This window comes from Muscardinus avellanarius, assembly GCF_963383645.1.
Source record: "Muscardinus avellanarius genome assembly, chromosome: 4".
NCBI lineage: Eukaryota > Metazoa > Chordata > Mammalia > Rodentia > Gliridae > Muscardinus > Muscardinus avellanarius.
In genome coordinates, this window is record NC_137789.1 from 56,775,064 (window position 1) to 56,789,772 (window position 14,709).

General features: G+C 36.2%; 1 protein-coding gene across 1 annotated transcript; it reads left to right on the top strand.

Annotated features, from left to right (window-relative positions):
* Positions 1-464: 464 nt before the first annotated feature.
* FABP4 (fatty acid binding protein 4) lies at positions 465-5,430 on the top strand. The gene is made up of 4 exons (XM_080693839.1): positions 465-579; positions 3,107-3,279; positions 3,902-4,003; positions 4,625-5,430. Exons 1-4 carry the CDS (start codon positions 507-509, stop codon positions 4,673-4,675), a joined length of 399 nt encoding a protein of 132 aa, XP_080549965.1. The 5' UTR covers positions 465-506; the 3' UTR covers positions 4,676-5,430.
* Positions 5,431-14,709: the final 9,279 nt, after the last annotated feature.

Below are 14,709 nucleotides of genomic sequence, written 5' to 3' on the forward strand. Positions count from 1 at the left end.
GAGTCAAAAAGTGTTTGCAATTATTTAAGAATCTCGAAGATAGTTGTTACACTCCTCAATTCAAAAAAGCACAGACTGCAGTATTAATAAGATAGAAACTCAAGAAAAGAGGGCTAAAGTTCATACCAAGATAATTGTTTCACTCCACAATGGGATAATTATGTATGGAAATAACAGGGGGAAGTTCAATGTACTGAGCATTACACAGTCGAAGCAGAAACATTTAAAATATTCTGATTGTGGTTAAAAATAATTTGTACTCTAAGTCCAGTGACCATTTGCCAGGGGGAACCAAAGTTGAGAAATTTCTATTAAAAACATGACTCAGAGGAAAAAATACAGAGGCTAGTAATGAAGGAAATGATCTGCTATCCTTTCCAATTGGTTACTCTTCAGATCACATGTTCTGGGCATCTTTAAAAGACTGGACTGGAGAGGGCCACGGCACCTTCCTGACACCTGCGTCCTCTTTCTCACTTGGAAGAACAATCTTGAGCGCTCACAAGATGTGTGATGCTTTTGTAGGTACCTGGAAACTTGTCTCCAGTGAAAACTTTGATGACTACATGAAAGAAGTGGGTAAGGAAATGTGAGATGACTGGATCTGTGACTTTTTCTCTGGTGGTAAGGGACATTTAGCTGGGGCTTCCCCCTGGAATTACTGGTCAGAAATAAAAATTATATTTTCTATGCAGAGGCTGTATGAGCAGCAAGTGGGAGTCTATTTTAGAAGCATTCAGAATCAAAGCTACAGCTAATGCCTCCTAAAGGTGCACTAATGTGAACAGGGTCTAAATGAAATTTTTATGCACTATAGAATAAGATTTTACTGTAATTGTAAAATTTGGGCATCTTTAAATTACTGGAATCTTTGCCTGTTTTACCTCCATTTCCCTTTCTATATAAAATATGCAATGACTTGGAAATAAAAGCAGATTTATTTCATAGCATGTAGTAATTTCCATTTGAAACTGAAGTCACTGTATTTCTCATAAAAATTTTCTTTAAGTAAATATATGTTAAATGATTTTCTTGTCTCAGTGTCAATTCATTAATGTGTTTGTTTTGTTTTAAAAATATGTTTCTTAAGGGGTTTGAATATTTTGACTAGAAATAACATGGAATATCTTAAAATTATTGAGTAACATATAAGCCTACCTCCTTTTTGATAACAAAGATTTTCCGTTTTTTAGACTGTTAATGTTGCCAGTGTATTCATTGTATGAATGTTCACTAGATTAATTACAGCAGTAAATCAAAAGAGGTAAATTAGGGAGGTAACTTGACAAGTTACTTCTACTTTGAAAGCCCTTTCTGTCCCAACCATCATACACTATAAAGCAAGCAGGGCTAGCAAACTGGAGAGAAAATTTGCACAGTATCTTTCTTAGGCTTTAGGACTTAAAGCCTCTAAATATCAAAAGACTTACTTTTCCCACCATTTATACAGTACATATTTTTTGCTTGTCCACAACTAACTACTTTTTTTTCTTTTGTATAGAAGAGGGGGAAATCAGGAAATTCAGCATGAGAAAGACCTAACTTCATAAAATATCAATTAGTTTCTATTTAATATACTAATTAATATGCACTAATATTGAAGTGCCAGGATTTGGGGCCGCTTAACTATTGATTTTTAAAACATTTTACACTTTCAATATTTATATTTAAATTCTTACAACGCTGTTTACACTATAAGACTGATAGTTAAAGTCATTAAGAGATTCCTGTATGAAATTGGCTGCTCTAATTGAGAACGAGTGGGCAGATTTTGCCTGCAGCAGTTGAAGAAAGACAGAATTAGGCTGGTGGAGGAGATGATTTTCCCCAAGGTCAGCCATCTGGAATCTCATTCCATATTTTGTCCGTTCACTGTGCTGATTAAGTACAGATACTTAATGTTGTATGTTGTAACAGCTGGGACTTGATGAGGCAATAGATCATCTTTCCACTTGGGGCCACTTTTTGGACAGCGAGTTAAATCAGAGACTCAGCATTACTTATTTTGCATCATCTCTCTCTAGTTCCTCCTTATTTCTAACCTTTGGTCACCTTTAGTCAAAGAAGCCTAGATTTATGTAAATGTGTCAAAAAATTCAACACAACTATGGCTGTCATAAATCCTGTATAACGTGCGGTTATGGCAAGATACTACTCCTCATACTAGGTTGCAAATTGCTCATACCACACTTTATACAAAAAAATACATTTTTTTAAAAAAAAGCAAGCATTCATAACCTAGGTAGCAGAATCAAAGTATTGGTTTCCAAAAAGTCCAAACTAAGAAATAATGGTTCCTTTCCTTTTCTATTATTTCCTTCCTTTCCTTTTCTTTTCCTTCTTTCCTTTTTCCTTCAGGCCTAGCAAATAAGCAGTCCACCATCGAGCTACATCCTTGGCCCCAGAAACAGTGATTTTTTTTTTTTTAACATTTGAAGCTTCACCATTGATATCTAGACCTTCTTTAATATTTCCTATAAAAATATTCAAAGTGATATTACCATTAAAAAATGATATGAACGTAGAAACATTTTTCCTTTTAAAATTTTAAGTGAAATCTTTATTTTATGGTAGGGTAATTTAGGAAAGAAGTCCCCCCAAAACAAAACTTTGTAGAAAATGCTATGAATTTTGATTTTTGTGCACTCAAAATAGATGACTTTTTATCTAAATGATTCTACATTATTTCAAACCATCCTTTTGAAAACTCTGTCTCTGACTGTGGATTTTTAAATATAAATTTTAATATCTAAGAAAGAATGACACGGTCAGCATGCCTCAAGTATTTCACAAATACAGAAAACTGTTGGCGGAGAAGACCGAATCTCTGTACATATTCTTACTGAGAATTAGGACTGGGTGTGTTGAGGAGCAATAGCCAGAAATAGAGAAGAGGAAGTTTAAAGAATAAGCCCGTGTGGAGCCGCTGCACCTCAGAGTCCTTCAAGTGTTAGTCTAGTGCATATATCTGCAGGAACTGTTTACTTGAGGCCATGAGAGGCTCTCTGGTGTCTGTTCTTTCTCACACACACACCAGCATTCTCTGATTTGGTAAAAATGTGAGAGAAAATGCAAACCTGACAGTTTTTTCTTTTCCTAACTACAGGAGTGGGCTTTGCCACCAGGAAAGTGGCCGGCATGGCCAAACCCAACATGATCATCAGTGTGAATGGAGATGTGATCACTATCAGATCAGAAAGTACCTTTAAAAATACTGAAATTTCCTTCAAACTGGGCCAGGAATTTGAAGAAGTCACTGCAGATGACAGGAAAGTCAAGGTGAGGAATAAAGGTTTGGCACAGAGCAAACACCTGGTTGTACTGTTTGTAATAGAACAATGTTATACTAACTAGAGGAAAATCTAGTCTGTCATAGGCCAAAGACTGCTGAACGCCTACATCTAAACCATGTTGCCTTTAATATGCAGCTGGTGAATTTTCCCCCTTTTATTAAGTTGGCCTTATATTTTAAAAAATGACATAATTTTTGTATCATATAATACATATAACATTTGAAACTAAAAAATAAAACATGTGAGGAAAGGTTTATAAAAGAATGGAATAAAAATCTATAATATACTATCTCAATGTAAATTTATGATCTCTATTTTCTCACAGTATTTTTTCAAGCACAACTTTTATATCCTAGTATACATATACATACATTATATGTTCTATGCTATTGTTTATAATTTTTATTGGGGCAATATAATTGTACATGATAGTGAGAATCATGCACGTTGTTGTTTTTGAAATTCTTTTTTTTTGCCTGCTGCAATATATTTTTGTCATTTAAAATTACTAATGATCTCAAAGCATTTCTTGAAACCGGGCACTGTGTTTGAAATTTTATTTTCTGCCTTTGTATACAAACTATAATAACTTCTTGTTGTGCTTGCAGAGTATCATAACCCTAGATGGAGGTGCTCTGGTTCAGGTGCAGAAGTGGGATGGAAAATCAACCACCATAAAGAGAAAACGAGAGGATGATAAACTGGTGGTGGTGAGTATCTTCTACTTACGTAACTCTGAATCCTACCACTAGGTCATTTCATGGTCATTGTTCCTCTTAATGAAATATATATCATATATATATATATAGCATATATATATAATGTATATATCATTTATAATTTTTATTGGGGCATTATAATTGTACATGATAGTGAGATTCATGCATGCTATTGTTTTTTATAATTTTTATAATTTTTAAACATATATATAACATATATATATGTTTAAATAGATATATAAATATCTTTTTATATAGTGTATTGGGATTATGTTTCCACTCTGACAGCTGCCCTTCATGCTTTTGATTGTTTCTTTTTTGGTTCTGGAGATTGAACCTGCGGTCTAGTGCTTGCTAAGCACATACTCTATACCACACTTTCTTCATGCTTTCAAGCTCAGCCCAGGCAGGTTATCTTCCAGAAAGCATTCCCTGTCTTTTCTCAATGTAGTGTCCCCACCATAATTAATCTATCTCCAGCAGTGTACCCACCACAACTAATGTCCTCTGAATGAATATTGCTTCCTTTCCAACACTGAGAAGTACAGCAATAAACCCATGATGTAGTCCTAGTTATTAACCAACTTTTTTTTCTTTTGCACGTGTGTCTAGGAATGTGTCATGAAAGGCGTCACTTCTACCAGAGTCTATGAGCGAGCATAAGCCAGGGATACATGCCTGAACTGAAGTTTGCATCAAACTCTACTACATTCTGTTGGATGAATTTTTCAAAAAAAATATTATTTTCCACTAATAAGCAAACAACTAATTTCCCCCTAAGCTGGATTTTATTGAATATGGTCATGTTGGATAAATAAAACCTTTTTAGATTTGGAAGATGTTATACTTATTGTGTTGGATAATTTCACACTGATAATTAAGGAAAATAGAAATTTATTTTTGAATTATTGCTTTGTTTTTGGTATAATTAATGAGATCTTTCATAATTAATGGCAGGTAAAAAAATGAATACTCATAAACTTTTTCTGTTTTCCCAGATAGGAGATAATAAATACATATCATGATTAAATATCAAGTCCCTCTTTAGCATATCTATGATTAAGAAACTATATCTTAGAGAACTTAGGTAGTTTTAAATATAGTCAAAGTCTACCACCAGGTGGTCCAAGTGGTTATGTGTCACTTTTGCCCTGCCCTAGAACCTCATGAGAGAATATTACATAAATGCATATTGTAGAAAAAAATCTCTATAATTTTTAGTCTAAAAAAGTATTGGTGGGGGGGGGGTGAATTCAGCAAGTGTTCGAGCTATGTATACTTATCCTTAGCTCAGGAAAGGAGACACCTTGCCACACCTTGCTGGGGGAGGTACCTTACAGGGTAAAGGGAGGTACCTTACAGGGACATTCACTATGTCAGAATTACATAAATAAGATGGAGATCATGGGTATAAAAAGTCGGGCCCATATGCTGTAACTATCTTCTGTATTTCTATCTTTTTAATAAACTTCTTTAAATCTTAAAAAAAAAAGTATTGGTTAACTATGTATCTTCATCATTTTTCTCTAACAAAATACCCGAAGCTGGTATTAGAAAGAAAAGAGCCTGTAATCTCAGTACTTTGGAGCCTGAAACAGGAAGATCACAGGTTTGAAGTCAACTTCAGCAACTCAGCGATAACTGCTGGGGGTCCAGCCCTAGCAAGAGTCGAGTTTCGTGTGTTGGTGAGAGGAGAGTCGAGATCAAGTGAGAGAAGACGCTGTCACACGAGACCAGCTACAAGCTTCTCCAACCTTATTCAGGATTTGTTACAATTTTTATACTTTCTTTTTTGGTCGAAAAAGCGAGGCATAGCCATGAAAGCAGGAACTTCAAGGATAGGAAAAGTTTTTTACAGACTTCAGGGCAGGGTGTCAGACATTTAAATAATCATAGAAAGTATGCTTTGTCTCACTTCGCAAGGCCAACTTGAACTTAATCTTATATATTGGTCTATACTGAGGTCAGTTTGAACTTATCTTTGGCCCAAACTTTATCCTTGGGGGAAAAAATCTTTGCTGCCTGAGTCTCTCATAAGCCGCTGCCCATCAGTTTTAGTTATAATGCTTATACATAAAATTCCAATTATACAGATTGATCCAAATAATCATAAAATAATTTTTTGAAGAAGGGAATGCTAGACGTACTTCATGGGGGATCTACGCCTTTGCGGGTCCCCTGATCGAGCTTTCTCAAGATCTGCATGAGAAGCTGTAGCAGATAACCTGTTTCAAAATAAAGAATAAAAATGGGCTGAGGATGAGCCTAGAGGTAGAATGACTCTGGATTCAATTCCTAGTAAGAAAGAAAAAAGACAAGAAGAGGGGGAGAAGGAGAGAGGGGGGGAAGAAAGGAAGAAAGGAGAAAAAAAGAAAGAAAGAAAAAAGGAAGGAAGGAAGGAAGGAAGGAAGGAAGGAAGAAAGAAAGAAAGAAAGAAAGAAAGAAAGAAAGAAAGAGAGAGGAATTTATTTAACTCACAGTTTTGGAGGCTGAAAGTCCAACATTGGGCGGCCCCATTGATTCAGCCTCTGGTGAGGGCTTCAGGGTAGATGGCATCATGGTGGGAAAGTGCCTATGAGAAGGAGAGATTACGTAGAGAGACAGGAAACCAAAGAGTAGTGAGGGTCAGTTTTACTCACCTATTTTAACCCATTCTTGTGAGATCTATCTATGGACCCTTAATACCTTCTGACTTCTGTGTCCCCTACTAAATTAGTCATCTCATAGTAGGCTGAACCTCTTAAAGTTTCTACCACCTTAACACCACCAGGACCAAGCTTCTTCTGTACATAAACCTTTTGGGGCAAAACCACATCAAACCATAGCTGCAGTCTATCTCGAAACCTTCCCAGAATTCATTGAAAATAATGTTATAATATTTGTTTCAGAAAAGTGGTGACAGTCTTGTTCAGGAGTAAAGATCCAAATATTATTGTAGTAGTTCCCCAATATTTATTTTTTTCTTAAAAGCATATCTTTTTATTCATATAAAATCCATGAAATTCCAATAAATAAAACACAAAAAATTCACACTGTTCCCCAAGTAGAGTCTGCATGCATGAGCACATGTGTGTGTATGGTTCACCTGCCTTTTGTGTGAGCTATGAAGCACCTCTACAGATTATTAGGGTTTCATGTATATAGCACAAATTTTTAAAATCAGATAATTACATTTATATTAAGACAAAATTCAGTTAGAGTGTATACTATAAGATGATATCATATTAGGTGAAATAAGTCAGATACTAAAAGGCGAGTATCACACATTCTGTCTCAAATGTGAAAGTTGAAGACAAAATAGTGGCTAGTAGAGGTTGGGGTGTGTGGAGAAAGGGAGGCTGTATTTAGTCAACTGACACTATATGCATGTGTTGAAATATCACACTGACCCCAATTGATATGTATAATTAATACAGGTTAATAAAAGTAAAAATAAATAAAATATATACTTTTCTGAGTATCTAGTCCTGTGTGTAACACCATGACTTGGAGAGGCCAAAGAAGTAAGCCTTGTGGTCATAAGGTTCCTGACCATAAAAATTTGCTGTCTTTGCAAAAACAGAGAGTAATTATTTCAATTTGGGCTCAGTGAAGAAGGGAAACTTTGCCAGGCATGGTGGTGCACGCTTGTAATCCCAGCATTCGGGAGGATCACGGTTCGTGGACAGTCTCAGCTACTTAGTGAGGCCCTCTGCAACTTAGTGAGACCCTGTTTCAAAAAAAGAAAAAAAAGATGGGAAACTTTTAGAGATTGATTAGGATGATTCTTGGTAAACCAATATTTATTATGCATTAAAGACTGTATTAGACACTTTGCATAATTTATGACATTTGTTATAAATACTGATGAGGAATTAGAATTTCTACTTATAAATGAGATGACTGTGGCCCAGATTTAAGACCATAAAACTAAGTAGAGAATACATATAGGAATCTGAAATTCAAGGGAGCCATCCTGGCTGGAATAGAAATCTGGAAATCATTAATGTCCAAGTGGTGACTTGCTTCATACAGTGTGATGAGATGATTTTCTGAGGTTTCTAGGAAGATGGGGGAGTAGGAAGCAGTGAGAATATGTTTCCTCACCTACACAACTATACTGGCAGAATCTCATATAACTATTTTGAAACTCTAGGGTCGACTGAATTCTTGAAATATTTGGAAAAATCTTGGATGATAAATTAAGGTTAAAGTTTTCAATTTCAACTCCCACACAGAGGCAGATACCCACTCCCTTCCCAACCCCATTGCAGATAGTCATGAACATGTTTCTCAAACAGCTAGAAAGAATCAGGAAGAGCAATAAGAATCCTGCTTTCCAAATATGTAGATCTGTTTTGATTGATGATTGCTGCATATGAACACAGAGGTGCATTCACAGAGACCAGCAGCCATTGTTTCTTTCTCTCTCTCTCTCTCTCTCTCTCTCTCTCTCTCTCTCTCTCTCTCTCTCTCACACACACACACACACACACACACACACACACACTAACTTCTTTCAAAATTATTTTCTATTTTGTTTTTTGGGTTGGGAGCCGACCATTAAAGGTATTCATCACATACATGGAAATTTTGATAGTCATTGTACATACTCAGGGAGGACCCAGAAAAGACCTGTGGATGCCTTATGTTTACTCCTCAGGCTGATCCTTTGCACAGAGACAGTAGAGAGCAATAAAAAAAAATGAAGCTAAACAAAGACAAAAATGACCAAACCCCAGGGAAAGAAGGCAGTAATATTACCCAGTTTTACAGTATATAATAGGTGTCTGGGAGTGTAGCCCAGAGGTAGAAAGGTTTCCAGGAACCCCAATACCACAAAAAAACCCAACTCAACCTTGAACACTCTTTACTCAAGCCACAATATTTACTTTATAAAAACTCAAGTTGACTCTATAAACTTTTAACACTTTTAATACATTTGAGTATCTCAATTTTACTAAAATACCACAGCAATTTATCTTTTATATTCATTTACAAAATCAATACTTGTTAGGGACCCCGTAACAAGTTACCCTCTTTGTTTTTCTCATCTTCCCTTTTATCCAAGCCCTGAAGACTTCATGAATGACATTTACATGATAAAAATCTGATTGGGAACTTTACTTAAAACCTCTTAGTAGCTCCCATTGTTTCCAGAGAAGATTCAGTCCTGTTAGCATGGTATGTAAGACGCCCTCTGCTTGTTTCAACCCAACTCACCCGTTTGTAGCTTTAGCCTGCTCTCTTCACACTCATTGCTCCACTTATACCAATTTGCATGTCCTTCCTTGCCCTTGTTTTGCCTTATGCTCCTTCATAAATTCATTCTTTCCCATTCCCTTAATCTTGAGCCTGCCTCATCCCTTAATGGTGCTGCTGTGCTAATCCTTTATAAAGTCAGACTAGGTGCCAATTTTATGTGTGTGAATTTGTAAACTTAATATTTTTGAAAATGTACTCTTCAAGTTTCATTCTTATTTTTTAGTTGATGTGAATCATAGAGTAACAAGATGGGGCCCAATGTTAATTTGATAGATAAGTCAATTTCATGTTCCTATATTTTCATCTCAAACTAAGGTCAGTAACTGTTCCCTCATGAATATTGCCTGGGATTCTTTTGCAGTAGGCATCATTTTTTATTGTTTGGCATTGCTTCTACCAGCACACATGCAGAAATACAGAGGAAATATTACTCTGGAAGGAGAGGCCAAAGCAGGAGGACAGTGCAGGCAGAGTCCATCTGTGTCTTGTAGCACATATGAGTGACTAAAGAGTCTGTCCCTCCCTTTTCAGAGCCACTGAAGACCAGGTGAAGTAATGGGCTACCACCATTGAACTCTAATGTCTGGGCTAGAAATACTTCTTTCAAATCTAAAGCATTGCTGATTTAGCTTTTAAATGAAAACTACCCATATATTTTGAGCTAGTGACCCAGCCTATTGCTAAGAATACTTATTTTCTCCCAATGTCTCAAGTACTGAAAGAACAAGGCTAAAGATCAGTTTTCCATCAATGCACTGATCACATGTTCTATGGACAGGATCCTGGGTCACAGAGGAATGAGAAGAGAAAGTTGGAGGTTTGGGGTAGGACTAGGAAAAATGTTAGACTATTAGTAAGGTTGGAGTAGTGTATGGCTTAGATGGTAATATTGTTACTGATGTTAGTTTCCTGATTTTTATGAATATATCATGGAAATATAGGAAATATTCTTATTTGGAGATGAGTGGAGTAACTTTCTAAACTTATTCCCAATTTTTCAGTGAAAATGGCTCTCAGAAAGAATGTTATACATATACGGAGACAAGAGACTGAGACAGAGAGACAAAGAGGAAGAGACAGAGACAAGGCGTTGGGGTAAATGCACTAGAATATTGACAATTAAGAACTGAGCAAGCCTAGCGTGGTGGCGCATGCTTGTAATCCCCACGCTTGGGAGGTGGAGACAGGAGGATCGCACAGGTTCGGATCGTGCAGGTTCGGATCGCGCAGGTTCGAAGCTGGCTTAAGAGACCCTGTTTCCAAAAATAAAAAATAGGTCTGGGAGTGTAGCCCGAGGCAGAAGGGCTTCCAGGAACCCCAGTACCACCAAAAAAAAAAAAAAAAAAAAAAGAAAAAGAAAAAAAAACTGAGCAAAAGCAAAAAGAGTGAGAGTATCTTCAAATTTTTTGTAACTTTGAAACGATTTCCAAATTGAAGGTAAATAAAAAACATAAATACCAACAAAACAAAAACAAATGTATAATAGGGGGAGGTATAGAACAATAGGAAGTATAAATTACTAAGAAATGCGTTCATTCAAAACACCCTTATAGATTAATATTTTTTGTGGTACTGTGGATGGAACCCAGGAGCATTCTACCTCTGAGCTATACCCCTAGTCCTATATTTTATTCTTTATTTTGAAACAGAGTTTCACTGAGTTGCAAAGGGCCTCACCAAGTAGCTGAGGCTGTCTAAGAACTGGGATCATAGTGTCTTAGCCTTCCAAATGCTGGGATTACAAGCGTGTACCACCATGCCCAGCCTATAAATTAATATATTTTTATACTTATATTCCTAGAGAGAAGTTGCTATTTTATATACATTTTAAACAGCAAACAATATATGTGAGATGGACTTACTTTATAAAGTAGAAGAAATAAACTAGGCATTTTCATATTAAAATTATATTTAAGTATTAATTTTGCATAATTATTTTAAGTAAAATTTATATTATAAGTAGAATGATGCAGAAATTAGAACCTAATTAAGAATTATCTTCAAAGCCTTCAAATGTATAAAAATTTATAAAAGAGTGATTTTCCAAAATGCATATCATACATATTAAGCAAATAGTTTCTGAAAAATAACACCAAGTTTTCAAGTGTAAAAAATACCAGCCCAGCCGGGCATGGTGGCACACCCTTGTAATCCCCGAGCTTGGGAGGCTGAGACAGGAGGATCACACATGTTCAAAGCCAGCCTCAGCTACTTAGTGAGGCTCTCAGCAACTTGGTGAGACCCTGTTTCCAAATAACATATAAAATAGATCTGGAAGTATAGCCCAGAGATAGAAAGCCTGTGGGTTCCACCCCCAGGCTCACCAAAAAAAAAAAAAAAAAAAAAAACAAACAAAAAAAACCACCAGCCCATGGAAGACTGAAGATTTCAACTCAAAATCTTACATTCAACCAGTTACTAACAAAATCCAATTTCAAAGTAATTATTTTCTATATTAAATAATATTATACATCTCAAAAATAAAAATTTATAATACTGAATCACCTTTTATATCTCGAGATACATTTTGAAAAATTATTGTGAATATTAACCACTACCTTTATAAAAACAGAAAATTGGAATTGAATAATGAAAACAGTAAAAATGTGATATTGAAGAGGTATCAATGGATAAGCAGAAAACTCTCTAGTTGAGAAGGGAAGACACATATGGTAATGATGAGACACCAAAAAAGATGAAGAGAGTCAGAGAATCTCTCTGCCATCAATGACCAAAATAAAGGACTTGTCAGAGAAACAGGTCAAGAGAGGATAATGCAGTAAACCCTGTCTTTAGTCACTGCTAGAGAAATAAAAAACACTCATCAGGAGAACTGCTAGTTAAAAAGAAATAAACACTGCTTTATTTCTTTCATGATAAAACATTTATCGAGCAATTAGATATTCCAGGAACTATCTCAGGGATACACAGGTGAATAAGAAATAGTGTTCTTTCTTGATGTACTCAGAGAATAGCTTTTGAGAGAGCAGAGGGATGACCAGTTGTGACTCTAAGATATATTCCCTAATACACATTTGCTAAAGGTATAATTGTAGTATATAATAGGGATAGGCCAGCTCTGGACCGGTTTCTCAAAGGAGATGTTAAAGTTGGATCTGAGAAGACTGAGAGGTGCTGTGAACAAAACCAGCAGCGCATGATGCATTTAATCGGTTGCCGTGACGTCCAGATGAACCATTTGGTGGAGCTATCAACAAAGGCCTATAAATTATGAGGCTTAATCTGCAAGTAACAAAAACTCAGACACAGAGTTGTTAAATAATAATGGAATTCATGAACTCACATAACAAAACTTTTAGAATTAAGGCAACCCTCAGTTTCTTCCACTTTTCTTCTCTACTCTCCTTGTTTCTGGCTCCATCTTCCAGGTAGTATCATAATGGATAGAGCAGTATAAATATCAAATTCGAGAGTGAAAGATGCAAGGAAGATGAAAGAGGAATTTTACAGAAGCTGGAAATCTGACTTTCCTTCTGTTACATGGGCCAGCTGAGTTTTCTTTGTGTGTGTGTGTGGGGGGGGTACTGGGGGTGAAACCCGGGCCTTTCTACCTCGGGACTATATTCCCAGACCTATTTTATATTTTATTTGGAAACAGGGTCTCACTAAGTTGCTGAGAGCCTCACTAAGTAGCTGAGGCTGGCTTCGAACCTGTGCAATCCTCCTGTCTCAGCCTCCTAAGTGTGGGGATTACAAGCGTGCACCGCCACGCCTGGCTCAACTGAGTTTTCAAATGGACCACCCATCATGTGGATTTCTGAATTAGTTAATGGCAGCAAAATCAGAACCACAGGAATGGTTACACACACAGGAGACCTTTGTCACACCATTCTTCTGGCCTAGGTGCAAATCATGGGTGTTTCTTGCCTTTCCGAGAGTGGATACACACCTAGAACCAGGGAAGCAAGCTCTAGTAACTTGTTCACTACTTGAATATCACCTTTGAATACACTACACCTTCAAGTGCTGAGGAACCTATTTTGAGTGTGGGTCTCTTTCCTGAAATTGACTCTAGGGTTTTTGTTTACCCCATGTTTCTCTTCAGATATCTTAGTAACTGTTCCACCCATAAAAGCATAATATGATAAATTTCCTTTTTTATATGTTTTCCCCCAAATAAAAATTTTTTGGTACTGAGAACTGAATCCGGTATTGTTAGTCCATTTTATTTTTTATTTTATTAACAGGGGCTCACTAAGTTGCTATGCGACTCACTAACTTGCTAGGTTGGCCTTTTATCTCAGCCTCCCAAGGACTAGGATTACAGGCATGTGCCACCATGCCTGGCTCGATATAAATTCTTTCTTCTACTTAAGTTGTTACTTTGTGGTGCTTTGTCCCTAAATTATTGGCTTAAGTAGGTATTTCTCTGAGTTAAAGAAATATTTGGCATAAAGCAGATGAATATTCTTCTCTGGTTTCTGATTTCTAAATTTCTGGTTTTTTTCAAAACAGCAGGAGTTCAAAATTGTAGCATATAAATCCACAGTCCTTGAATCTAATTCTTCTTTGTAAATTCAGTACCTACAAAGTCCATTTCTACACTTGGATTCTCAAAGATTACTTTAGAAGTAATTGCACAGAGATTGAATTGATTTTCTTCCTTTGTTTTTCTTGTTTGTTTATTTGTTTTGTTTTGTTTTGCTTTTGATAATGGGAACTGAACCAACGGATGTTCTACCTCCAAACAATACCCCAAGCCCTTTGCATTTTTATTTATTTATTTTTGTTTGTTTGTTTTGAAACAGGGTCTCACTAAGTTGCTGAGAGTCTTGCTAAATTGCTGAAGCTGGCCTTGAACCTATTATCCTTCTGTCTTAGCCTCCCAAGTACTGAGATCACAAGCATGTACCACCATGGACTGCTCACTTTATTTTCAAATGTAGATATCAAACATTATTTTTTTCTCCCAAACACTTTCCCAAATTTACCATCATGATTTAAAATATTTTCTTTTAAAATAGAGATTACTTTGTAAACCTAAAATGTGAATTTTCCAGGCATTGGTCCTACCACCTTTTTAAAGCTTAAATCATGATTTACGACTCAATGATAATTGACGCCTTTCTTCTCTGTCCTCAATTACCCTTGATTAATAACAATGATAATATTAATAATGCCCTACCCATCACTCCAAGCAACTGTAGGCATTTCAGTTACATTAACTAGTATCAATACATCAACCCTGCAAGGAAGGGAAGGGAATATATCATTTTAATGAAGAGGATGTCCCAGCACTGTGCCTTGCCCAAACACAAAAAAGCTGAGCTAGAACAAACAAGGATGTCCTTGTCTTGGATTGAAAAACATCCCAGTCAGTTGTTCATCAGACATCATTGGGATATTCCTTCAGGCTTACTCAGTGTTTATTGTCCAAAAGGCTGATCTCTGTTGAAAAACTGTCTCCATTCCATAAGTAGTATTTATCAGGT